Raw genomic sequence first — 24,468 nt, 5'->3', positions numbered from 1 at the left:
AAATTTTTGCATGGTATCAAAGTTTGAAAGCTCCGTCTCTCAGCCACATGCTCTTTGCCGACGATAGCTATCTTTTCTGTAAGGCTGATCAGATAGAAGCAGAGAAGGTGTTGGAGGTTCTGTCTAGTTATGAAAAAGCTTCTGGCCAATGTATGAACAGAGGTAAATCCACGGTATTTTTTAGCTCGAACATTATGCAGTATAACAGAGAATCAATTTGCCAGAAGTTGCAGATTAGAGAGGCTGATCATACATCCAAATACTTAGGACTGCCTAATATTCTAGGTAGAAATAAGTCGGCCATATTTGGATATCTAAAAGATAAAGTCATTGCGAGCATGCAAAATTGGACAGAGAGAAATGTTTCTAAACCAGCTAAGGAGATTTTGATAAAGACGGCTGCTCAAATCTTGCCTTCGTATGCTATGAACGTTTTCCTTCTGCCCTTAGAATTAACTCGGGATATGGAAAGAGCTATGGCAAAATTCTTTTGGAATTCTTCCAGAAAGAATAATTCAAAAATTACATGGATGTCCTAGGATCGAATGGCAACGCATAAAGTTGCAGGAGGTTTAGGCTTCAAATCATTGAGAGACATAAATATGTCAATGCTAGGGAGACAATGCTGGCGTCTTATCACGAAGCCGGAGAGTTTGGTTGCTCGAATCTACAAAGCCAAATACTATCCAAATTCGGATTTTATGGAAACTAAGCTAGGTAGTAACCCTAGCTTTATATGGAGGAGTATTGCAGAAGCGAGGAGTGTTATAGCTTCAGGAGCTAGCTGGAGAATTGGCACAAGTAATAAAATAAAAATTAATGGGCAACCATGGCTGAATAATGCAGAGAACTCTTATATATTAACAGAATCTTCAGCAATATCAAATCAATATGTTGCGTCTCTCTTCTCTCCTGGTACGAAGGAATGGGATATGGATTTAATTCTGGATATTTTCTTGGAAAGAGATCAACATTGTATTGTTATACTAAGCCAGAATGGGAGTTGAAAACCGATGTTTTCTATTGGAAGTTAGAGCATTCAGGTCAGTATTCGGTGAAGAGTGCCTATAATCTTCTTCAGAAACAAAAAGGTCGGTGGGCATCGAATAGTGAGGCAAATATCTGGAAGAATCTGTGGAGAATTAAAGCACCCCCAAAAGCTTTAGACCTAGTTTGGCGTGCTGTTCTCAATGCTTACCAACGAAGGTCCTTCTGCGGACTAAACATGTGCCTATTGACAATGTTTGCCCAGTTTGTCGAGAAAATCCTGAAACGGTGTTCCATGTCCTAGTACAGTGAAGGACAGCAGCCTCTTGTTGGAGAATTTATAACTCAAATGTCATCACGAATGAGGCAATGGATTTTCAGGAGTGGATGGCAAGGTTCTTATCAGATCAAACAGTTCAAAATAAGGTGAAATGTGTGACTGTTTGTTGGGCCATTTGGCGAGCCAGAAACGATCTAGTTTGGAGTAACAAAAGATGGTCCTCTCTGAAAATTGTTGCTAAGGCTTGGGAGTATCTATCACAATGGACAGTAGCTCAGGAAAGGTTTTACAATATACCCAGTCAACCATCTGTACCAGGTGATGGGGCTATATTCTGGGCGAGGCCACAACCAAATGAAGTGAAGATCACAGTTGACGCGGCAATCTTTGAGGAACAAGGTACTTCAGGTTTAGGAGTTATGGCACGTAATCATGAAGGTCATTTACTGGTGGCTAGAACTAGAGTGTTTAACGAAGTTTTGCAACCAACTTTAGCTGAAGCTTTGGCCATTAAAGAAGCCTTAAGTTGGACGAAAGAATGGACAGGAGATGCGATTGTCATTGAGTCAGATTGCCTGGTAGTCCTTCAATTAATAAGGAGTGCAACCCCGATGCGATCAAGACTTGGTAAGGTGATTGATGATTGTAGAAGGTTAGTTTGTGAGCATAACAACGTTAAGTTGTATTTTATTAAACGATCTGCAAATATGTCGGCACATGAGTTAGCTCATGCCTCTCATATGTATCCTGATCATGATTTTGATTGGAGTTATGTTCCAGTCAAAGTGAGACAATGTATTTTGAATGATCTTTTGAAATAAAATCCAGCATTATGCCAAAAAAGAAGAAGAAAATTTGTACAATACAAATGATTTTAATCAACTTAATTATTAAGATAAGATGGTTAAGAAAGATTAAGAGGAAAACAAATGACCCCTTAGATTGCTTAATATGGTAACAGATGAATAAAAATATTTTCAACAATCTCTTTAAACAAGCTGTTAAGTGAAAAAATAAAGAGTATTAACAAAATTGGAGCCCCAGGAGACTTTCAAGGCTCTTTAAAATCTTAAGAACCCTCATCCCTCTTATCTATTTTAAGAGTCAACCATTTACTCTTAACTTGTATTTTATTATAAAATAATTCAAACACTCATTTTTTCTCTTCACTTTGTACTCATATTAAATAAAGATATTTTAATATTAAAATATTATTTAAAGGGTTGATATAAAGAATGTTGTTGGAAGTGAATGCACATTAAATTGTTAAAAGTCAATATTTTATAATATATTTGAAGAGTGACTTAAAAAATTGTTGGATATGCTCTAAAAAGAGAAAATTTTAAATCATAATGTATTTAAAAAACTTTTTATTATGGATAACTTATAAATTATTAAACATGCAAAATCAAAAGTAATTTGGTGAATATTCTCTTTCAGAATAATGATATTATTTTTTATCAAATACAATTATTAAATTAAGATAAGTTGTCTAAAAAGTATCTTCATTTTCGACTTTAAACTGTTCTTTTTAAAAAAGGGTTGTCACCAAAATATCATATTTTCAAATTTCATGACTCAGTTTATCATTTTTCAAAATTTCTTAAAATACCCGCTAAAAACGTTATTTCGTCTGCACTATCAGAGTAATGTGTAGTTTCATCTGCCGCATCAACCCTAATAAGCAACTCTATGTTACGTATCACCTCAGGAGATACATTTGGGTAATGCGTATCGCTCTCTAATATGCATGATGGGAATGCGCATCACCCCATTTATTAAAAAGTAGTATATAAGGCTGTATAATTTGTCGTATCTAATGGATAGGCGGCGCCAGGATATCCTGAAAAGAATGATTTTTGGCACCAAATATCCTGAAAAAGATGATTTTGATGATTATCTCCTTATAAATTCACGTTATTTTTAATGCAAGCCGACATTTTATAACTTAAAGTCAAATGGGTAGCGGCTGATAAAAAAAATCACTTTAAACTCAGAGTTTAAAGCCTTCAACGTCGTGATATACACTTAATTTTTAAGATACCAATAAGTACATTTTGGTTGCGATTAACTCGTCTTTCTATATATTTTGAGTTTGCAACTAAGTATAAAAGATCCGATTTTTAAGAAACAAATCACACCAATTTCTTATGTCTATAAGAGCATATGCACCCATGAAGAGCCTCGATTCATCGATTCATCAATTGAACCAATGACCTTGGTTACTATTCACACAAAATCAACTTTTTTCTAACATTCTTATATACCCATATAACTATATCAATTCATCAATTACTATTCACTAAATAAATAATTATATAATATTAGTTATCTTACTTATTAATATAGATTAAATATTATATATTTAACTTCAGCTAAATTATTTAATAGTCCCACGAATAATACTACCCCCGTCCCAAAATACTAGTCACTTTGACTTTTTACGCGTCATTTAATATGTATAAAAATCATAACTCCATATACTTTTTTTTAAAAAATGTATTTTCTTAAATTAAAATTTAATATGTATACTTTTATTTAGAAAAAAAAAATTGAAAAAAAATTAATGGAGCTATTCTTTTTATTCACCTAAAAATACGCGTAAAAAGTCAAATGGACGTATATTTTGGAACCGAGGGAGTATCCTGAAAGTAATAATGAAATATAAATAGCTTTTAGATAGTGTTGTCAATATATATATACATGGGATGAGTGTTGTGAAAGACGTTGGTAAGCACAGTTCGCAAAAAATCAGGTGGGTCCATCAATTGCTGCCCATTAATTAATTGCTGCCCATCTGCTACTTCATTGATTATTAAAGTTTCTATTAATTAATTGCTGCTCCGTCAATAATTGATGGCTTTGAAAAAGAATGGCTGCATCTCTCTCCATCAGCCCATTAATAAAGCCCCTGAATCAACTAAAACGGAAGTGCGGTACATATGCTCTAATGATGAATACAGTTCGATCATGCTTAATTCATGCGTCTTTGTTAAATTTTCAATTAGGGATAAAAGATCTGATTTCTTACACGGGGATCACATTGAGTTTTTTGAAAATTCAGATGATACTTTCTCTAATATATATGTCTGATTTCAGTTGACAAATGGTTTGGATTCAGCTTATCGAAATTTTCTAATTGATTTAATTTTTTTTATGAATGGGTATTTTAAATTTTTTCGAGATTCGATCAAATTTTGAATTTTGTATATTTTAAACATCTCTAATTTTGGGTAGCGCTTAATCATATTTTTAAGATTCATTTATATGAAGTTTTACTACATGAAAACATTACCGATTTAATCTCAAATTAGTTAAATAAAAATAATAATAGCATAATTAGAGATAATCACCAAGGTATCCCTATTTTGAAAATTGATGATTCTTGTTTGCATTAAGGTGATTAATTTTTTTTTAAAAAAAGTGATGCCTTGTTTTGGACTGCGCATCCGGACAAATACGTATTTTGGACATGCGTATTAGCAGCACGAAATAACGCGTCACGAAAAACAGAAATACGTATTTGTCGACACTGAGCCCTAAATAATATATTTGACGTATGGAAAATGCTAAAGACCACAAATTTTTACATCAAAAAATTCTCCAAATCTAATGTGTCATATGCATATTTAGCAACCTTCCTAATAATAATATGAGACTCCGCGTGTATTTATATGCATCCACAAATTAAAATCATCCACGTATCAGTCACAACATTTGATAAATTTTTTGGCGAACATATTCGGGTTACTTAACTAGTCTTCGTATTTAGGACATCTTCTTTTTTTTTTACAACCATGGACGGAACCTAATTAGACTTTTCGCTTAGTCATCATCCAATCATTGACTGCCATATAACTAAAATATTTTAACATTAAAATCTTGTCACAGCCTCACCCTCTTTTGGTTTAAAAGAAAAAATATATAACAGGACATGTCCCCCTGATTGCGATATATTTCTTAAATTTCCAGAACAAATTTGGTTCAGAAAATTAAGGGCTGTGAAATTTTATCAGTAAGATTACATAAAACTTTTAAAAGACTTATTTTTTTAAAAAAAATAGGCAGAAAAAATGAGTGGTTAATATTAAAAATAAGAATTGTGTATAAACAAGAGAATCATAGCACATGTGTGTGTATGTACAGGTTATAGGCTTATAGCTGCACTTCCAATGGCATCTTGTGCAACTTCATTTCTTACCATTCTGCCCAATACCCAGGTTTTATTTATTTGCATCCATGTATTATCAGATTAATTGTGTTCATTTAATTGTTCAATTTTTAATTTAGTTTTTTAGCTTAGTTAAATTTCAAGATTATGTTGTTAGGTTGATGATAATATGTTTTTAGACCATAAAGTATTCAACTTTTTATGATACTTGCTTAAAGATTTTGTTTTTGTTGAGATTAAAGACAATCTTGGCAGTAAAGCATAGTGAAGAATAGTTAAAAAGCTAAGCTTTATGTTGAAGAAGTGTTAAAAATTTAATCTTGACAGTAAAACATAGTCAACAAGTTAAATCTTTTAATTTGATTGAAACTGGTTCTATATTGCTAGGTGTATTAGCTACAATTTTGAGAAATTTATGGATTTTTAATACCCTTGGGGTAAATTTGTAGATTGTTGTATTCCTAATGTTTAGAATGTCCGATTTTTGAGTTGCATTAGATGATGGCGATTATGAGTTGCATCTAGTCGTATCAGTGTCAGAAACTTCATTGATATTGTAAAATTATACTTAATATGGGTCTCACGATCCTGCAACTGTTCTAGACTAAGGGAAAGTAATCAGTTGTGCTAATTCTGGGGTAAGCTCTAACACGTAGATATTCACAGTTAAACGTGCAGAAGGCTTTTTGATTCATTTTTTAAAATAATGTGCTTTATAGTTGCCAATGAGGCTCGGGAGGCCATGGAGTCAAATACACAGTTAATTGTGACATTATTCTTGATGGTTGTTACATTTGATTGAACTAGCCTTAAATGCAAAGCTCAGGACATGATCTAACAACAGGAGATGCTAACTTGTGATTTGATTTTTTTGTATAATGGTTATGGCTGAAGTTACTAACTACAAGGTGTCATTCATTTTAACATGCATTCTATGAATTCTTTATTTTTTTTTCCTATTTCAGGTGAATCATGTTACGCTCAGCACCATTGCGACGTACACACCATTAAAAAGGAATATACAGACTTCTAAAGGAAATGGTAGAAACCAAGGATATTGTCTACGGACCAAAGTGAAAATGTCTACAGAAGCAGATGTACTTGCAAAAGATTCTACCACTTCTGAACCTGTCGATGATAACGATGGTAAAGCTTCTTACATTTTATTATCTTCTAGTTTAGAATATATAGTAAATGACAAAGATGAAGCCGCTACACAGTCTCTTTTATGCACACGCATGATCGTGCTTTACCCTTTACTTCTGTAAGTAGTATTAATGAAGTACGAACTAGAGACTTTTTTAGTTAGGTGTTGTAATGACACTCTAACTGAACATTGTAAAAACTGTATTGAGACTTGAGAAGCATCCATATAAACAAGCATTTTAATTGAGAGATCCTTTACATGTATGGCCAGTTGGCCATCATCATAATAGTGTCTTACGCTCAAAGCGGTTGTAGGTCTTTCATTGCCTAATTAATATGCATGACACTCCTAAATTCTGAACTGCTTTGCGTGTTACTCCAAATGTCCGGTATAGGATTTACTAAATTAACGGAATATTTTGTAGTACCTGGAGAAACCTGTCATCATATTCTTTTAATAAAGCAGACTCTAGTCACTCTACTAATAATCATGATCTTTAATCTATTGTCCTCAAAATCTACTTGATCATTATGTTAGAGTCTGATCTGAATTCGAGATAAATAATAGCAGTTCACTGTGATTTTTAATTCTTCTCTTAGACATTTTTATTTCAGCTCTGCCATTTGATAGCGATAACTTAGTTTGCAACAAGCATTTTGAGATTTAAGTTAAGAGTATTATCAGTTTTTAATTCATGTGTAGCCAAGCCTGACCACTCTTGGCAATGTTTATCCTATTTTATATCTGCAAAAAATATGCAGATTTTGGAGTTGTTAACATGCATCATGTGGGATTGTTATGTGAAAATCTTGAGCGGTCGCTTGATTTCTATCAGAACCTTCTTGGTAATTCTTTTTTCTGTTCAAACGACATTCTAAATGCTATCAGTTCTTATAGAATTTATCTAATACAAATGTTGAAATTGATAATAGGTCTCAAAATAAATGAGGCAAGGCCACATGATAAGCTCCCATACAGGGGTGCGTGGCTGTGGGTAGGTTCTGAGATGATTCATCTGATGGAGCTTCCCAACCCTGATCCATACACTGGGCGACCTGAGCATGGGGGGCGAGATCGACATACTTGTATTGCAATCAGGGATGTATCTAAGCTTAAGGCCATCCTCGACAAGGCTGGTATGGACACTGTACTTGGTCATTGTTTTACCTTTGCAGAAAAAAATTCAGGCCTTGAATCTTTGAAGAAGGTTTGCCTGATATTGTATTCTGTTTTCAATGATAACAGGTATTCCGTATACTCTCAGTCGCTCTGGGAGGCCAGCGATTTTCACACGAGACCCAGATACTAATGCACTAGAATTTACACAAGTGGATTGCTAAAATGTTATTCTGAATAGCATATTCTCCATGTTCTTCTGTAATTTTGTAAGTTTGTATATATTAGTAAGCATGTAACATCTAGTATACTTTTACTATCTGGGATTTTGCACTAGCATTTTAGGCATGTGGATTGCGGACATATTAACATCTATTATACTTTTACTAGCTGGGATTTTGCACTAGCATTTTAGGCATGTGGATTGCGGACATACTAGTTTTTTTTCCTTTCCCAGCATAAACGAAAATCTAAATAAATCAAGAATTGCATGTGTGCAACACTTTCTTGAAAACCCGATTACAATAACTACATGTTCGGCTTAACTCGTCTTGATGCTTTTTTAGAACGTTGATTTCAGGTGAACATTTTCAAATATCCGCATCTAAGTTCTAACTGTCAAATATCTAGGCCTTGGAAAGTTTAACATAAGGTAAACTAACATGATATATACAATACTCCTGCTATAGGCCAGAGGTTTAGGGTGAATAACCAAAAGAGAGACAAACTTACTGAACCTTGATGTACTTTTTCTTTTTCTAATTTTTTACCTGTAGTTTAAGAGTTATACATTACGATTTTAGATGGAGCTGTGTCTGTAATAATGAACACACATTTATATTAAAGTAGTTTTATTTAACTTGTAATTTACCCAGTTCAGATGGTTTTTGGGTTGAGTCATTGTGTAATCTATTGTCATATCTGTTACAGTGTTACTTTATTCCAGCAACAACTTTTGTATGAAAGCAATCCGAAAACAGAGGTTTTTCTTTAAACTCAGAAAACAGAGTATGTAAAAGAGAACTATGGGGTGTATGGTTGATGGTTAATGTGTCCGGTTAACGGGAATCGGAACTTTAAACCCAAGCGATAGTGTTTGAATTACCAATTTAGTAGTGGGAAATGGGAACTTCATTCTCTCTTGGTAGGTAAATCAAACCCACCATACCCTTGGGTTTTCATTTCATTCCCATTCCCATTAACCCCCATCCCCGATTCTCATTCCCCATGGTGCATCCAAACGCCTCCTATATGAATTCGGCGAGGATTTCGAGCTCATAAAAGTTGACACAGGAGTCATTGAACTCCAGTTCATCCCAACATCCCATTTAACTATACTCTGCATATGTATAGGGGTGCTGAACCAGGAGATTTTAGTACCGGGTTCTTTAGTTCCAGAGGGACAATATTATTTGTGTAACAAAGAAAAACAGACATAAATCTTGCATCCGAAGATGATGGTTAACGGAGGAGGTAGTAGGTATATCTCTTGATGATTCAATGGTATTTTTCGAACTCAGAAGCATGGAAATGCCTGCAACTTCTTGTGCCACGCCATATTCACTTCCAGATACCTCAACTTTGCCAAAATTTTGATATCTTTTGGCTATGTGCTTCATTCAATCCTGGACGCATATATATTGCAGCTCATACCCCACTTAGACATCTTATGAAGTGTTGGCTTATTTTACTATGACCTGGTTCTAAGTTACAGCCAAAAAACTTGTAGAAATACGATACATCGAGATGCCTTATCGGTTGTATTCAGGGCGGCACAGAATTCCGGTCTGGACCTGTGATCCGGACCGGACCGGACCAAACATACCCGATCTGGTCCCCGGTCCTTATAATTAAAAGAATTCGGTCTTTGGTCCGGTCCAAGAACTAAAAAAATCCAGTCCAGACCTGAATGGACCTGAATTCATATATATAATTATTTTTTATGAGATCATAAATATTAAATACTCACCCATATCATATTTTATTGATCCAAATTAATGGATAACAAATTAATATAATAAAATAGATCGATATCACACTTTAAATTACTAATTCCGTATTTCATGTGATAAAACATTGATATTCATACACTTAAAAATTAATATTTACTTTTAAAATAATAAGATATATACTTACTTTTAAATTTTTATTAACTTACCGAGTAACAAACTTTTTAATGTCTATAAATTTGAATGAAAAATTAAAATAAAATTATATAAATAATTTTTTTATATAAATATTAATTAAACCGGTCCAAACTGATCCGATTCCGGTCCAAACCGGGTTTTTCGTGTCCGGTCCAGCCGGTCCGGTCCTCGGTCCTTAATTTTGAAAAATTTTGGTCTTCGGTCCGGTCCGGATTTTAACTTTGTGCAGCCCTAGTAGTATCAATTTGTGATATTGGCATCTATTTGTCTTTACAAGAAACTACCAGTAAATGAACACAGAGGAGAAAAACGGATCGACTAATGGACATCATTATTCAATGTTCCACATCTAACAAAAAAAACCAAGAAATGCTGGGCACAAATTAATGATTTTGAAGGTGGAAGCTAACGCATGGCCATGTCGTCGACTAGTTATGTCGGTCGATTAGCAGCTACTGAATGTCGACTAACTGAATGTCGATATTTCGGTCGCATGTCGACTAGTCGACTAATCGAGCAAAAGGTATATATATTTTTTGCATAATTTTTTTACATGTTGCACTACCATATCACATCATAGTTGTATCAGACATTTATTATTGATCAATTGTTACATATTTTACGGATTGCAAGTACTTTTTTTGTTATTATTTGCTAATTTTTCTCTGCTTTTTCGTCGTTTTCTCCCGGTATCGGATTCTTAATTTCTTAGAATCTGAAATAAAAATATTGTTGAAGAAATTGAAATTTAAAATCTAGAATTTAGAAATCTAAAATATATAATATATATACATGCGTGTGTATATATATTGTATTTTTAATTTAAAATATATTATTTTTTGTCAACTAGTCCTAGTCGACCGACTAGCGGGAGGTCCGTTAACTCGTCTCGACTCATGAACGTGACAACCATAAGCTAAAGAACATGTAATGTGCGTGGATCAAAATTACTAATTATATATATTAGAAAAAATTATTTACATAATTTACTGAACCGAGCATTTTGGCTAAGAAATACAGAGTAAGGCTTCTAGACCGTTAGATATGTTCTTACCATTGTTGCTCCTGTAGGATCAGAAAGGAGATGTCTTACAAGGGACATTCTCAAGTGGTGAGGTGCTATGATAAACATATAAAAGGCAAATAGTACAAGGTCGACTGAGGAGAGAGAAGAACCAAGAAATCCCTGCCACATCCTGCACATTAACAAATGATTCTGAAATACAATCTTGCAGGTTGAACAGTTATCATCTTTCATAAATATTTAATATGCATATCACCATCATAATCTATATTCTTGTGTCATGTGAAGAACATAGAGTGCATGCACATATATGATAATATGTAAATTAAAGGGAGATTTATAGTGAGCTCCAAACCAGGTGGGTAAGCGGAAAAAAGTTTGGAAGAATGTCCTTATGCCATCAATATCCAGCTGTAGAATGAGTGCTAGTCCAAACAGAAAGAACGCTCTCTGACGTTTCCTTTCTTGAGGCCACAAGGTCTTCCAAGCTAATAGTAAATGATCAAAATTTAAGTCAGGAACAGACCATATGTTTAACAATGTACTTAAATTCTATTTAGAACTTAAGTGATTGGTCACGAAGTTATGATGCATTATGACTATTATTTGTTAGTCCCTTGGTTCAAGCAATATTTTTTAATTTAACCGGAAATACTACCCAGCTGATATACCTTACTGCGATAAATATCATCCAAACGAGAAAAGACCGATTATTTGATGGCACTTACAGTTACTTTAATATCAACATATGTTTCCCAGTTTCCTTTTAAAGCAGAAATGAAACTGAGTTACAATTAGAAAATTATAATTTCTAAACAATTTTCTGGGGTGCAATCATATTCAACCATCACTAGTCCCCCTCTGCTTTATGGTGGAATTGAACATTTTCAAGGCAGACTTACTTTCAGTTAATTGAAAATTATAGCATTTTGCACTTGCGCCACCAGTTTAAGCTTGATCAAACACTACCTTAATTTCCCACAAATAGCAATTTACTATAAACACTGCTCCTAGTAGTCAATCTAAGCCCAACCTGCAACTTTATTGTGATATACAAACATCAAAAAGTTGTGTGCAGCCGTTCACGGCTGCCAAATCTGGCATGTATTACATCTACTTGTTAGACAAGATTCTCATTTCCTGAATGGTATTGATAGCATCAAGTTTTAGCTATGTTTTGTTAATGATTCAGTATACAGTAAAGAGAAGAATAACTAATTTATTAATCCTTATGTACCTTGCATTGAGATGTTCTCTGTATATCTTCCACGACTAATCATTCCATTGATCTGACCACTTTTTAAAATGTTTGCAATTACGGCCGCGTAATTTGGGGCCTCTGACAAAGATCTGACAACCGAATAGCCTGCAACATGCAGATATTGAGTGTCTAATATCAGAGACAAGATCTGGGACGACGGAATCATGGTAAATTAGTTCTTTTCTTACCAGTGGCTGGATGCACCATGCTTGCAGCTGCACCAAATGCAAGGTTTTTTTGCTCGGTATTAGGTAAAGATCCCCCAACAGGTATATAAGACCATTCCTGCAGAAATATCCGTAAAGATTGAGTAAATAAACAGTAAACTAATTTTAACTTAAGTGTAGAATTTCCAAATTCCTAGTGAGTCTCGGATCTGGATAAAAGAAGCTTACCTCTTCGTATGTCTTGGAAACTCGGATTCCCAATGTCTGTAATCTTGACATGAGTTTTTTCTTCAGTAGATCAAATGGCATCGCATCTTTTGAAGCCAAACATGTTTCCTGCAGTGCCATCAAACATTATATTTGCATTTGATTGAGATAACTGGACCTGTCTATTCAGCAAATGAAAGAAAAACATATTGAACCTCAAAGAAAATCCTTGTCGGGGACATGGGCATCACATAAAGAAACGTTGGATATTCTGCCTCCATGCCAGAAACTTTTTGTTTGGTGTAATCTCTGTAATCCATGAAAACCATCAAGCTGGGGTCATATGGATTGTTTTCCACCTGCATAGGGGCAGTATGTTACGAATGTACAGAGAAGAAGTGGTTGTTTAGCAATTTAGTAATCCAGAGCAAATTAACTAATATATGAAATTTTGGTTTTTAGATTATTATCATTTAGTTAAGGACATTTTTAACAAATGAGGAATTAATAACTGTAAATCATGTTCAGCAATCTGCAGCGATAAACTATACAAAATACGCCCTTAAGATTAAGTCATCAAATAATTAATTGTATAATACAGATGACTTTCAATTAGGGGGTGTCAAATACTCAACCACAGAAACATATGATGATTTTTGATCAAGTGACACTCATCCATATACAAAAAACTGATGCATCGGTATATCATCCAGTAAGCTATACAGAGCCGATTTAATGGAGGATGAGCGGCGACTGTCACCCCCACAGAAAAATTTCAAATTTAGTAATTGAAATTAATATTTAACCTATTTATATGTAATGTACAAGCTTAATTGGTAAGAAAACCTTATATAAGAGGGTAGAGTAGGTTCAAATATTGTTAAGCTTTCCTATGTTTCCTTAATTTTCTAAAATGTGGTAGTAAAAATTTCATATCTAACGTATTCATATGTTAATGTACAAGCTCTGAGTAACAAAAATATTGCACATAGTGTTGATCTATCTCTCAAACTTTACCGAAGTTTCCATTCCCTACGATCTATAAAAGTTAGCTATAACTTATATGTTCGTAAAAAAAATAAAAAAAATTCCAAACTCCCACTGGTTATAACTTTTGGGCCGCCCCCTGTTTATACCTCAACTGAATTCTAGCACAGTAAAGAGCAAACCAACTAAAGATGATTAGACAAGATTTTTTTACGACTACTGCTAATTGACATTCTCACCTCGACCTCAACACCATAAGCTGTTTGGACGGAAACTCTGGGACCCCCAACCTCATACTGCAGAAGTTTTCCAGAAGCTGCTCCGGATGCAACAGTAGCAAGCCTAAAATGATACATCAGAAGCTTCAAAAATGTTTTGCTTATTCCTATTACCAAAATCATATAAAGAGCTCCAACTCTACCTGCATGCAATGACAATATTGTTTTCACACTCGACTAGGCTATGGCCATCTCCAGCTTCGATAATCTTCTCAACTTTTGAGCTAAGATACAAAACACCTGACTCGACACACCTAGAAAAATTAATACAAACTTAAAACTATAAATGCCAACAGAAGATGGTAAGCTTCGATGAAGGAAAAGCAACTACATAATTATAATTAAAAAAAAATATCAGTCGAGCCTACCTCTTAAGCAACTCTTCATGAAGCAAATGACGACTAACTCTTCCATAAGCACGCCCAATCATAATAGGATCACCATCATCAAGATACACAATAGTATCCCGCCAAACATGCTCAATACACCCTTCAAGTCCAAGATCTGACCAAAAGGATGGAAAAATTATCTTGACACTGAGAACATTAGCAAGTGCAAAGGCATGATGCCTTCTATTAATAAGAGATATATAGAGAGAACGGGAAGAAAGGGTACAGTGAGAAGTAAAGATATAAACTATTGCAGACAAGCAATTGGTTGGGAAGCCAAAGTCATTAGTTCCGCGATGTGCATGCATGACATCTTTAAAGGATTGTCATTGCAGAATTAAAGAAGACATAATTTAGGTCCAAGGGCGTAAATGACAGGTACTATAAGAACATTTCTCCCATTAGTCACAAGTTCTTGAAGTAACAAAGAGACGCACCCATGTCACTAAAAAAATATCTATACCTATAAATTCATCCTCCCAGACGCCATAATTATTTGTAAAGGGAAGATCTGGCCCAATAAGCCCGACTCTTAGACCAAGCTTAGCTGATTCTGCAGCAAGAGCAAGACCAGCAGGACCACATCCAATAACCACCAAATCCAATAAAATATTGCTAATAGGTATCCGCGGCAACTGCAATAAAAAAGAATCTCAAAACCATGTTGTGCAAGAAGGTATAATACTAATAAGATACGAAGTGATCTATACAATTGATGAAACACAAGTCAACCATTCTAAAGTAAATGCAACTACTCCTCTGCTTCTATAAACACCACCAATGCACTTAAAAAATCGCAATCAGTTACCAGAAGTTCTTACACTGAAGAAGATCTTCATATGCCAAGCATACAAATTATATGAAAGTTATAATTGCAAATCCAAAGCTCCAATTATGAAGTTGACAAATAGTTCTCTTAAAATAGTAAAAAATGGATATTAAAGTCTCAATGCTATACTGCATTTCGAAGTTGTTCCTAGTGCAACAAAAAGCAACTACTATTCTACAGAATAACTAGCTTCCGCTCACTACTGTCTAAAGCATATTAATCATCTCATTTGCAAAATCCATTACGTATTCACCACTCCCTCCGAACCGATAGATTTATACGTCAAGTAACTGCATTACTAACCTTTTCAATGATAAATTCAAAAAACATAATATATGTTGAATAATAACTGCAACAAACTGTACACTGATAAAACTAACTTACATAACTTCTTTGCTTCCAAAACTAAATAAAAAAATTACATTCTATATTGAAATTTGCAAGTAAATTTAAAGCGTGGGCGGGAGATCATATCTAGTTATCCACAAGATTTTAATTCACACGCAGAGACATGTGTACGAGAGAGAGAGAGAGATGAGTACGAGAGAGAGCGAGAGAGATTAAGGGAGACCTGTGTACGAGAAAGAGAGAGAGATTGAGAGAGATAGGGAAGGTTGCGAGAGAGAGAGGGGAGGGGGGAGGGGGGAGAGAGGGAGAGGGAAGGAGAGAGATCAAAAACTAACTTTACTAGAAAGCCTAGACTGACTCTCCATAGCCTTATTCCTCTGCATTTGAACAAACAACATCTCCGAGCCACCGCCTTTAACAAAATCCTCTTCATCAGCGAACTCCTCATCTTCAACAACCGCAACACACCTTACACTCTCCTTCACACATCTCAATTCACTCTTTCTACCACTGCTCATCTTCACATTTCTTCTCAGTCTCTTCCTTCTCGGCCGCCTCCACGTCGGACACGTCGAAAACGCCGCCATTGTTATGAAGTTCCGGCCTCCGATGCAGTACGTCTCCATTGATTCCGGCAAGAATGTGTGTAATTGTACGTATATGTATAGTTAGTTACGGCGGCATTACGGTGGAGATTGAGAAGATGTTTCTGGGGAATGTGAAGTGAATGGAGGGAAGAGATAGGGAAGGGAATTGTACAACTGCTATTTTGCCACGTGGAAGGTTTTCATTGGCTGGAATTGTATACCGCCATCCGGAAAAATGCCACCTTCGACTTGTTTGGTTTGGTTTAATATTAACATTTTTATTTGAAAAAATAAATAAATAATAATTTTTTTAACTGTATAATCAAAAAACTTAAAATTATATGTAAAAAAAAGTTAATTGCCTTGCGCAACTGGACGTGTGGAGGTATATTATATATATATAGGGGTGAGTTCTATGGAGTCCACCTTTTTATCGGAGTCCTCGGAGTTCATCTACGTTCTGCAAATAAAATATATTGTAAAACGTGTTATTTTGCAAAACATGTTACACAGATAGCATAACTTCAACAAAATCATGCAAATCTCATATATTTACGGTACAATATGTATGTTCTGCAATATGTTCTGCAACATGAACATTTATGTTCTGCAAACTAAACATGTTTTGTAGAATATATATTTTTGCAATGTTCTGCTTGTAAAATGTATGCAATCTACAAGATTTTTGATAGAATAGTGATGTTTGTCGAAAAATAATATGTTTTGCAATATTTTAAGCTATATTTTACTTGCAGAACATATATGGACTCCGAGGACTCCAATTAAAGGTGGACTCCATAGAACTTTACTCTATATTATTAAATTAAGAAAAAACATGTTATATATTTAAAAAAAATTGTTTTCCACCGAAAATAATGTACAAATGAAATAGTTTACATATTAAGATAATTTATCTCATTCATTGTCTTACGGAGAATATCGAAAATATCATAAAAAACTTTAAATGATTTTTATAAATTTTTAAAAGACTTATGACAGTATATCATAAAAGATTATTTAAAATTGTTAAACAATTAAAAAGAATTTCATAAATATTATATGCATGATATAGGATAAGTATTCGAACGCAAGGATACGGGGTATGACGTCATTAATGAATACTTGCCTTTTTCTTGTCATAGATAGGACTTCGCTCAGATTTGTTACATTCATTATATTTTGGGCGTGCTCTCCTATAGTATTTAAATTAATGTGCTTTGATGTATACTTTTTGCAAATAACATCGTTTTAATAGTTGAGTTTAGGTGTGTGTGAGTTTAATACACAGTTGGAACAATAACGTTCATTATTGAAAGTTAAAGATTTACGTTTGTCGTTTTAATATTGAATACTTGTGGGTTAATTTTAGAAAAATATCGAAGCGGATACCGAGTACCTAAGTTCTGTGATTAAAAGTAGTGGGGGATATTGTTGCAGATTTTCACATTGCATTAAGGGAGACTGACTTAAATAGAGGGATGTCACCTGAGTTTTTTTGTGATATATATGTATTTGAAGTTGAAGGTAAAACCTATAGAGTCGTTGTATGACCGCTATTATTATATGCTTTTGAATGTTGGCCATTGACAAAAGCGCAAGAGTGTCGGTTAAAACCGATAAAAATGTGTATGTTCTTATAGATATATAGTCATACAACGACAGATCGGATATCTAATGACATCTTTAGACGATCGTTAGGCGTTTAGTCTATTTTCGAGAAGAAAAAAAACGTGAGTGTCGATTACGTTGGTATGACCACAGTCGGAGACGACCTACATCAATTTCGATTTGAGGGATTGAAGGCGTATCGGTAAGAGGAAAGAGAAAGATAGATAAACTGTGTATGACTTGAACAGACTAGGGATGGCAAAATAATCCGATCTGACGGATACCCGATCCGAAACCCGAAATTTTGGATTTACCGAAACCGAAATTTTAAATTTAGCGAACCCGATTTTTTGGATTTGAATTTGGATATGGATTTAATTTTTAAACCCGAAAATTTTTGAATTTGGATTTGGATATTAGGTATATCAATCTGAAACCCGATCCGAAATCCGAAACTCTATCTAAACCCGATCTGAACCCGGAATTCGAAAAAAACCCGAATTATTATATATATATATATTAATTATATATAAATATAATATGGATTTTTCTATTGTGTGCCCATGGACACATAAGAGTTAGTGTTTGATGAGGTGTCCACAAAACATTTGCGAAAAACTCATTAATAATGATGGACCCCCTTGCATGCACAAAAATCTCCACCAATAAAATTTTTACAACTCAACAATCACATTTTCTTAGCATGTGCTCATGGCCACACACTAGACAACCCGATATAATATTAGAATTTTATATATTACACATTATAATATTATAATATATGTATATTATACATTATACATATTATTATATAATTTTTAGAACATGTATTTTTATATTTATATTAAAAATTAACTAATTATAATTTTTAATGAAATATAATTATTCAATCATTTAAACGGGTGATAATGTTTATAAAGTTAACAAAACATCATTTAGTAATAAACCTGAAAATCTGGGTATCAATTGAGTTGATTTTTTTTTAATATTAGCTACATGTATAATAACACAATTAATGATGTGGTCGAGTGTTTGAAAATGACACGTTAAAAATATTTCTCTACAAGTCGCGTGTTCGATCCCAAACACTTGTAATATTAATAATTATACAAATTTTTAGATTTCGGGTTTGGGTTTCGGGTATAAATATTCAATTCAAAAAAATTCGGGTTTCGGGTATACCCGAATCCGATCTGAAATCCGATGGATGGGGTTTGGGTATTCATTTTTGGGTATTTTTTCGGGTTCGGGTCGGGTATGGATTAAATTTTCGGGTTTGGATATGGATTCTGCAATATCCAATATTTGACCCGATTGCCATCCCTAGAACGGACCAACCGAGTTTCGATATGAATGTCATAAATCTCAAATATAACATAACATTAGATAGAAATGTTTAAAGATGACGTATTAGAGCGATTGAAGTTTTTTCTAGCGGGTTACGGATGATTGAGTTGTAGAGATTTCTCTGTATTTTTACATGTATGTTAAACTCTTTGTACGTAAGTCTCGTGTAAATATAATAAATGAGTCTAATATTATCTCGTTCACTTTATAATTTATATTTTTTCAACACTGTTACCTAATTTTTATGTTATACTAGTATATGTCATTCATGTTATATTTCTTTTTTGGTATGTATCACACATCAATGAATATATAACTTATTATATTTGTCTTATATTAAGTTTTGTGTTTTTACGAAAACAACTTTCCTACTCTAAAGAGTAGAGGGCATAATGTGTGTACATCTTGCCATTCACAACGATGTTTCATAAACATGATATAATGTATATCATTATCTTAATTGTTTATCATACAACATTTATTAAGTCTTGAATAATGATACATTAACCGTCCATAGCTAAAGTATTGATACTGATCATCATTTAAATTTACATTCTTCCGTGGCGATTTTTGTTTTCTTCTTCCTATGATTGTACCTAAATCTTGTACTACTTTATACATACATTTACATCACGTGTACCCCAGAAACTTTTGTTGTTGTTTTCACAAATATATTAGGTTATATTGATTTATTTAACAATACTATTTATTTGATGAGAAGACTTTGTTTAAAAAGTTCGATATATAATATTAAGATACTAAGCCAATCACTTAGCTTTGGGTTAACGGTTATTCTCCTGTCATCTACACGGAGGCAAATATTCATCAACATTCATCAACAATATTTATGCAACTAATCATAATGGTTAGGCTATTTTGGCTAAAAAGACGGGGTTTTGGGAGTTTGATCGAACAATTACTTCTGGCAATACTTTTAATAGATGCTTCTTGATTTTGCATTTTGGTATTAGGTTTACAAAATTAATTTTGGATGTTATGAAGATCAAAAGTCAAATTATTAACTTCTGAATTTAAGGGCTTCGACGTATAACATATGAAACATTTAAATTGCACACAGGTAATTTCCGTTTGAAAAATATTATGGGCTCAACGTGGTATTCATGGGTATGTGAGATCTTTTCTTCAAGAGAGCATGGGGCCGTTGCATTAATATTTGAATCATCGTGAATTATTACAATAATTACCAAGAAAGAATACAAATATAAGACTCTCTTTGCCGTCAACTTGACATCGTGACGTAAAAATCAATGTTAGAATTAAGGGTCCGGTTAAGCCAAATATTCGTGATCAACCGCCATTCAAATTAATGCAATATGTTTTGGGTTTCAATGATAACCATTTTCCTCTTCAATGGTTGGTTAATGTATTTTATGATAAGTCCCGTGTGAATAATAATACGGGCATAGGCACGGTCTCGAGCATATTACACACTATTTTATATATTGATGCCCTAAGTCTGGGGTTTTTACGAAAACAACCTCCGTACATCATGGTTGCATACATTTTAGACTATTCAGACCCCGCTGTAAGCAAAATATACTGAGTACGTTTGATTTATTATCTTAGAAAAAGAATTCAATAAAAATCAAAATAATTTCCAATAAAAATTCGATACCAAAATACAAAAGCAGTAATCTGGTGACCAAATTACAAAACCGATCTCAATATAATAACCATATTGTAAATATTTTTCCAAGGGCAAATCAGTAAATTCACATACCAACACATTGAACCCTCAACGAGTATATACACTAGTTACACCAAAAGGCCCATTCTCAACTCCACGGCGTAGATCCGAGGAGTTTGGAAAACCCTAGAATTTCTTTACTCTCTCTCTCTCTCAAAATATCTCTCATCTCTCTCGTCAATTTCACAACCAGGTACCCTCTCTCCCTCTCTCTCTCGATCTTATTGTTTGCTTTTGTAACTGTTGTTTTTATGCTTTTAAGATCTCTAATACTGCAAGATTTATGTGTATATAAGTTTGATTATGGATTTGTATGTATATATGTGTGAAAAAGATTCGATTTAGTGTTTTTATTGCGTAAAGTTATGTTCTTTGTGTATCTTTATAATGTTTTATTGAGGGCAAAAGGTGGGTTGTAAAGAAAAGATGATAAAGTTTGCGTCTTTACGCTTTTCGATCTCCTTTCGAAAGTGTGTGTATGTGTTGTTTTTGGTTAAGCTTTTGAGTTAGTGAGAATAATTAATTGGGGTTTTGTTATGATAATATGCAATTTTGCACTTTTGTGTGAATTGTTGATTTTTTAGCTGGTGTTTCTTTTTCATTGGTTCGGTATTAAGATCACTCGTTTTTTGCAGTGTCCTGTGACGTTTATTCACTAGTTTGAACTTTAGAAGATAAAACTAGAATGGGAAGAATATTGGTTGTTTGGTGTTAGGTTCTGATGTTTATAATGGATGGTTCCTGCAATTTTTTGTGATTTATAATGTACGAGGTGGTGGTTTATATACTAGCTTGGACTTAAAAAATAAAATGGCGATAGGCAGAAATTTATAATGTACAGGAAATTTATAATGTACGAGGTGGTGATTTATTCACTAGCTTGGTATTATGTTTTTGTTGTTTATAATGAATGGTTCCTGCAATTGTTTGGGATTTATAATGTACTAGATGGTGTTTATTTATTAGTTTGGACTTTAAAAGATAAAACGAGAATGGCCAGAAATTTGGTTGTTTGGTAGTATGTTTTTTTTGAAATCTTGAGTACAAGTGTCCAACAGGTTACAAGTGAAATTGTGATATTGAGGATTACGAGTCCAATATAGCAGTTGTTTTATACAAAGGTGTGCCTGTATGTTTATGATTTTTTTTCTTTCTTTCTTTCAGTTATGGCAGGTTCGGCACCAGAAGGATCTCAGTTTGATGCTAATCAGTATGACTCAAAAATGAACGATCTGTATGTTCTTAAATTCAGCTATGTTTTCTTTTGATGTGAAGTACAGATATATTGCTTTGCCTTTATGTGAAAGGTTTAATTTTGTCAGTGATAAGCTTATTAAGTAAGTAGTGCACAATTTTGTTTATTATGTGTAACTAAATACTATGTTCTGGTCTCTGGTTACAGGCTTGCATCTGATGGACAAGATTTCTTTACCTCCTATGATGAAGTTTATGACAGTTTTGATCTGATGGGCTTGCAAGAGAACCTCTTGAGGGGAATCTATGCATATGGTAGATCTTATGATGCTATCTCTATTTTTGTTTTTTGACTAAACATGTCAGTCCTAAGCTCATCATTGTGACACCGAGATGGAATTGACATCTCATTGTTTAACTTTCAGAGAGATTAGATACTATATTGATTATTCACAATTATATGCAGGTTTTGAAAAGCCATCTGCTATTCAACAAAGGGGAATTGTTCCTTTCTGCAAAGGTCTTGATGTTATTCAACAAGCTCAGTCTGGAACTGGAAAGACTGCAACATTTTGCTCTGGTATACTGCAACAGCTCGATTATAATGTTGTGGAGTGCCAAGCCCTAGTATTGGCACCGACTCGTGAGTTGGCACAGCAAATTGAGAAGGTTATGCGTGCTCTTGGTGACTACCTTGGTGTGAAGGTTCATGCTTGTGTAGGTGGAACCAGTGTTCGTGAGGACCAACGCATTCTGTCTGCTGGAGTTCATGTTGTTGTTGGCACGCCTGGGCGTGTTTTTGACATGCTCCGAAGGCAGTCTCTCCGTTCTGACTACATCAAGATGTTTGTATTGGACGAGGCTGATGAAATGCTTTCTCGGGGTTTTAAGGACCAGGTTAGCCACTGACCTGTTGTAGGAGTTTTTTTTACATTTTTATTATTTATTATTGAAAGTGTTACAGCCTGTTAGTTATTCCATGTAATAAAAATAATTAATTATCTCCTGCAATAAAATTATAGGGTATTATTTTGGAAATATATGTATGTGGTGTAATTAATTTGGGTTGCAGTTTTACTTCAGTAGTAAGATAAGTTAGTTACTGTCTACGTTGCGCTTTCTTTCATTAGAACATGCTAATGATCTTTTATTGCTGCCAGATCTATGATATATTCCAGCTCCTTCCTCCCAAGGTCCAGGTTGGGGTCTTCTCAGCTACTATGCCTCCCGAGGCTCTTGAAATCACAAGGAAGTTCATGAATAAGCCAGTGAGGATCCTTGTGAAGCGTGATGAGTTAACTTTGGAAGGTATTAAACAATTTTATGTCAATGTTGACAAGGAAGAATGGAAGCTCGAGACACTTTGCGATCTTTATGAAACTTTAGCTATCACCCAGAGTGTCATCTTTGTGAACACCAGACGTAAGGTTGACTGGTTAACTGACAAGATGCGAAGCCGTGATCACACAGTGTCAGCTACACATGGAGACATGGATCAGAACACGAGAGACATAATCATGCGTGAGTTCCGTTCTGGGTCATCCCGTGTTCTTATCACCACTGATCTTTTGGCTCGTGGTATTGATGTCCAGCAGGTCTCTCTTGTTATCAATTATGATCTTCCAACTCAACCTGAGAACTATCTTCATCGTATTGGACGTAGTGGACGATTTGGAAGGAAGGGTGTGGCCATTAATTTTGTAACAACTGATGACCAGAGGATGCTGTTTGACATCCAGAAGTTCTACAACGTGGTTGTCGAGGAGCTGCCATCAAATGTTGCAGACCTACTGTAAGAGAATTTTACTTCCTGGTAGTGAGAAAGGTGTCGGGTTTTTACTTTCTTAAAACTATTTATTGAGTAGGTCGAATGTTTACGTTTAGAGATATGTATGAGCTTTTACTCTAAAGTTAGCTGCAGGGTGACTTGGGTAGTTTTTATATACTGTTTGCAGTGAAGAATCTGTTGCAATTTTTTTTGCATCGAGCGTTTGTACTTTAATGTCTTTTTATCGACATAATTTATTGTGGATTTGCTCCTCTGTTATTTTTTGTGTGGGCATGTGGTTCAGTTGGTTCTTGGAAAGTTGGGGAAGAAATCTTGGAAATTTCCTTTCTGTTATCTTTTTTTTGTCAAATCTCAAGTATCTGATCAAACGAAAGTATTTAATGTCATTTTTATGTGTGAAATTTATACCTATTTTTAAAAAAGCTATATGCCCCCCTCTGAATTGCTCTCCAGTAGGGGATACGGTTTGTACTCCTTTGGAGTTCAAAGTTTCGGTGCACAGGGCAACGGGCAGTGGTTGAGCTCTTATACCCCTTTCCCTTGCGGGATGTCGGAAGTTCGATCATGACGTGTGCGTGTGTATTTAATTTGCAAAGAAAAAGTTTCAATGCATAAAAAATATTTAAGAACCTGAAAGATAGGTAGTGAAGACCTATTCAAATTTTATTTTTTGGATTCCAAAGTTGGTTCTCAATTTTACTCTTGTGAGACTGTATTTTATCCTTGTTGAACTAAATAGAGCCTGCCCCATTCATAGGTGAATGAGAATAAAGTTTTGATTAACCCCAAGTGAAAAACTTGCCTCAATAATATTTTGACAGAGCCTTTTATTTGAATGGGTCCTAATTTGAAAAACGTAAAACAAAGACCAAACTAGAATCTGTTCTCAAGCGATTC

The 24,468-nt window shown here is 34.2% G+C and overlaps 4 protein-coding genes across 4 annotated transcripts; 3 read left to right on the top strand and 1 right to left on the bottom strand.

Moving 5' to 3' along the window:
* The first annotated feature begins 1,356 nt into the window (after positions 1-1,356).
* On the top strand, positions 1,357-2,088 carry LOC141679194 (uncharacterized). The gene has a single exon (XM_074485703.1). The coding sequence runs from the start codon at positions 1,357-1,359 to the stop codon at positions 2,086-2,088; it is 732 nt and encodes a 243-aa protein (XP_074341804.1).
* A 3,245-nt stretch (positions 2,089-5,333) lies between these two features.
* Positions 5,334-8,092, top strand: LOC141678361 (uncharacterized). Its single transcript, XM_074484661.1, has 5 exons — positions 5,334-5,487; positions 6,404-6,584; positions 7,347-7,430; positions 7,518-7,721; positions 7,831-8,092. The coding sequence occupies exons 1-5, from the start codon at positions 5,440-5,442 to the stop codon at positions 7,923-7,925; spliced, it is 612 nt and encodes a 203-aa protein (XP_074340762.1). The 5' UTR covers positions 5,334-5,439; the 3' UTR covers positions 7,926-8,092.
* Positions 8,093-10,785: 2,693 nt separating this feature from the next.
* LOC141677989 (lycopene epsilon cyclase, chloroplastic) lies at positions 10,786-16,090 on the bottom strand. Its single transcript, XM_074484159.1, has 11 exons — positions 15,674-16,090; positions 14,625-14,796; positions 14,141-14,276; positions 13,916-14,026; positions 13,734-13,836; positions 12,723-12,866; positions 12,529-12,636; positions 12,322-12,418; positions 12,110-12,238; positions 11,228-11,360; positions 10,786-11,044 (listed from the first exon to the last, which is right to left on the bottom strand). Exons 1-11 carry the CDS (start codon positions 15,962-15,964, stop codon positions 10,879-10,881), a joined length of 1,590 nt encoding a protein of 529 aa, XP_074340260.1. The 5' UTR covers positions 15,965-16,090; the 3' UTR covers positions 10,786-10,878.
* Positions 16,091-20,627: 4,537 nt separating this feature from the next.
* On the top strand, positions 20,628-23,824 carry LOC141677466 (eukaryotic initiation factor 4A-8-like). Its single transcript, XM_074483412.1, has 5 exons — positions 20,628-20,781; positions 21,753-21,822; positions 21,991-22,097; positions 22,249-22,679; positions 22,943-23,824. Exons 2-5 carry the CDS (start codon positions 21,755-21,757, stop codon positions 23,576-23,578), a joined length of 1,242 nt encoding a protein of 413 aa, XP_074339513.1. The 5' UTR covers positions 20,628-20,781; positions 21,753-21,754; the 3' UTR covers positions 23,579-23,824.
* Positions 23,825-24,468: the final 644 nt, after the last annotated feature.

This window comes from Apium graveolens, chromosome 8, assembly GCF_009905375.1.
Source record: "Apium graveolens cultivar Ventura chromosome 8, ASM990537v1, whole genome shotgun sequence".
Classification (NCBI taxonomy): Eukaryota; Viridiplantae; Streptophyta; class Magnoliopsida; order Apiales; family Apiaceae; genus Apium; species Apium graveolens.
Note: the sequence above shows the minus strand (reverse complement) of the source record. Positions and strands in the feature narration are given on the sequence as shown.

Coding starts and splice junctions, on each gene's coding strand:
- LOC141679194 (XM_074485703.1), top strand. CDS start 1,357: ATGGATTTTCAGGAGTGGATGGCAAGGTTCTTATCAGATCAAACAGTT.
- LOC141678361 (XM_074484661.1), top strand. CDS start 5,440: ATGGCATCTTGTGCAACTTCATTTCTTACCATTCTGCCCAATACCCAG. Junction 5,488..6,403: donor CCATTCTGCCCAATACCCAG/GTTTTATTTATT, acceptor TTCCTATTTCAG/GTGAATCATGTTACGCTCAG. Junction 7,722..7,830: donor GGCCATCCTCGACAAGGCTG/GTATGGACACTG, acceptor CAATGATAACAG/GTATTCCGTATACTCTCAGT.
- LOC141677989 (XM_074484159.1), bottom strand. CDS start 15,964: ATGGAGACGTACTGCATCGGAGGCCGGAACTTCATAACAATGGCGGCG. Junction 14,277..14,624: donor CTGGGAGGATGAATTTATAG/GTATAGATATTT, acceptor CCTTTTGGTCAG/ATCTTGGACTTGAAGGGTGT. Junction 13,837..13,915: donor AATATTGTCATTGCATGCAG/GTAGAGTTGGAG, acceptor GTATCATTTTAG/GCTTGCTACTGTTGCATCCG.
- LOC141677466 (XM_074483412.1), top strand. CDS start 21,755: ATGGCAGGTTCGGCACCAGAAGGATCTCAGTTTGATGCTAATCAGTAT. Junction 22,098..22,248: donor GAGGGGAATCTATGCATATG/GTAGATCTTATG, acceptor AATTATATGCAG/GTTTTGAAAAGCCATCTGCT. Junction 22,680..22,942: donor CTCGGGGTTTTAAGGACCAG/GTTAGCCACTGA, acceptor TATTGCTGCCAG/ATCTATGATATATTCCAGCT.